This window comes from Rhea americana, unplaced genomic scaffold, assembly GCF_003343005.1.
Source record: "Rhea americana isolate MKP2758 unplaced genomic scaffold, rheAme1 scaffold_104, whole genome shotgun sequence".
Classification (NCBI taxonomy): domain Eukaryota; kingdom Metazoa; phylum Chordata; class Aves; order Rheiformes; family Rheidae; genus Rhea; species Rhea americana.
The window spans coordinates 8420-10084 of NW_028185084.1; the positions used below are offsets into that span (position 1 = coordinate 8420).

Consider the following 1665-nt stretch of genomic DNA (forward strand, 5'->3'; position numbering starts at 1 on the left):
CCCGGCCCCGCTGCTGCTCGCCGAGTACTGTGAGTCCGGGAGGACGGGACGGGCCCGGCGGGCGCGCAAGTGAGCTGGGGAGGGCTCGGCGCCGCCCGCCGCGCGGGGGGGGCAGCGCGGGGGTCTGCGGCCTCACCGCAGCGCCGCTCTGCCCCACAGTGAACGGCACGGTGCGGGAGGAGCTGATCGCCAACAAGAGCAGCGGGGAGATTGCCCAGCTCGCCACCAAGCTGGCCAACCGGTCGGGCCTGGACATCATCCGCATCCGCAAGCCCTTCCACACCGCCAACCCCAGCATCCAGGGCCAGTGGCACCCCTTCACCAACAAACCCAGTGCCCTCACCCTGCTGGGCCCCCGCCTGCCACCTAAATAAAGTGTCACCCTGCTGCCACGCGCCTCTGTGTGTCTCCCCTCTCCCCAGACAGAAGACATCACGCTATGCATCCAGGCAGAGCTGTGTTTATTACCCCCGGGGGCAACCCCGGCACCTCGGGGGCTGCACGAGGGGGCTGGACACAGGGCGCTGTCAAGGACACGGGGCTTGGGGGGCATTCGAGGCGGGGTGTGGGGCAGCTCGGGTGGGGACGCCCTGCTGCCCAGGGCAGTCGGGAAACCGAGGCCCAGCGCTGAGCAGGAGTGTCCGAACTGTCACCTCTCTGCCAGCAAAATGGGGGAACACAGGAGCCTGGCACAGCCCTCTACCCGTGAGGCCTTGCTCCTCCATGGGGAGGGCTGGGGGTCTGGCCCACTGCTGACCCCGATGGCGCCTTCCCTAGTGCCATCCCGCCATGGGGCCGGGCTCAGGGCAGTGCCCTGAAGTGAGAGGTGCCAGTGAGGAACACGGAAGGGGCTGTCTCACATCATCCCGGGACGCGAGACGTGCTTGCCCCCGGCCTGGCCGTGCTCGGGGAGGCTGGAGCGGAGCTGCGTGGGGGCATCTGGGGACAGCGGCTCCCCTGGGCAGCGCCGCAGAGAGCGAGAGGCCTCAGGGGAGCCAGGCCCTTCTCCAGGGCGTCTGAGGGGCGCGAGGGGACCGTCTCGTGCCCGACGGCCCCAGCCCCCAGGTCATCCCCGGCACGGCCTGGCCGGGACGGCGGCGGGGCACCGCGGACACGAGAGGGGGCACCTGCAGCGGGGCACGCGACCCGCCGCGGCCCTCCCTCCCGGCGCGGCGGCGGCCAGCCCGGCTCCAGCGACGGCGTCTCGGCGCCCTGCGGAGATTGGGCAGAGCGCGGCGCTGGAAGGGGCTCCAGCAGAGCCCCACGGCCGCGAGCGCTGCCTCCCCACGGGGCCCTGCCCCGCAGCTCACCTGGCGCTGCCGTGCCCTCCTCGGCGCGGGCGCTCGCGACCTGCCTCTACGCTTCGCCCCGCTGCCGGAGGCCCCTCCCGGGCGCGCAGGGACGCCGGCGCCGCCTCCTCGCCCGGGCTTCGTCCCTCGCTGCACTGTCCTCTCGGCGAGAGGGAACCCTGCGGGGGGAGAGGTTGGAGAGCTGGAGCGGGCTGCGCTGCTCCTGCTGCCGGCAAGAGGCCTGGGCCCGCAGCGAGCCGCCCCCGAGCTCCCATCCCCGCTGCTCACCCACCTCTCACCAGCCATCCGGCTCCGGCACTGGCACTCCGAGGGCTGGGGGACGCCCGAAGGGGCGGGCGGGCTCAGTCTGCGCACG

The 1665-nt window shown here is 73.2% G+C and overlaps 1 protein-coding gene and 1 long non-coding RNA gene across 2 annotated transcripts; one reads left to right on the top strand and one right to left on the bottom strand.

The window, feature by feature from the left end:
• Nucleotide 1: 1 nt before the first annotated feature.
• On the top strand, nt 2-392 carry MRPL43 (mitochondrial ribosomal protein L43; the record flags this gene model as incomplete). Its single annotated transcript, XM_085308185.1, has 2 exons — nt 2-29; nt 160-392. Coding segments are annotated over 2 exons (243 nt in total), but the record flags the coding sequence as incomplete, so codon positions are not given.
• Nucleotides 393-475: 83 nt separating this feature from the next.
• LOC146601319 (uncharacterized) lies at nt 476-1659 on the bottom strand. The gene is made up of 3 exons (XR_014896179.1): nt 1582-1659; nt 1311-1468; nt 476-1212 (listed from the first exon to the last, which is right to left on the bottom strand). It is a non-coding gene; the product is annotated as an uncharacterized LOC146601319 (long non-coding RNA).
• Nucleotides 1660-1665: the final 6 nt, after the last annotated feature.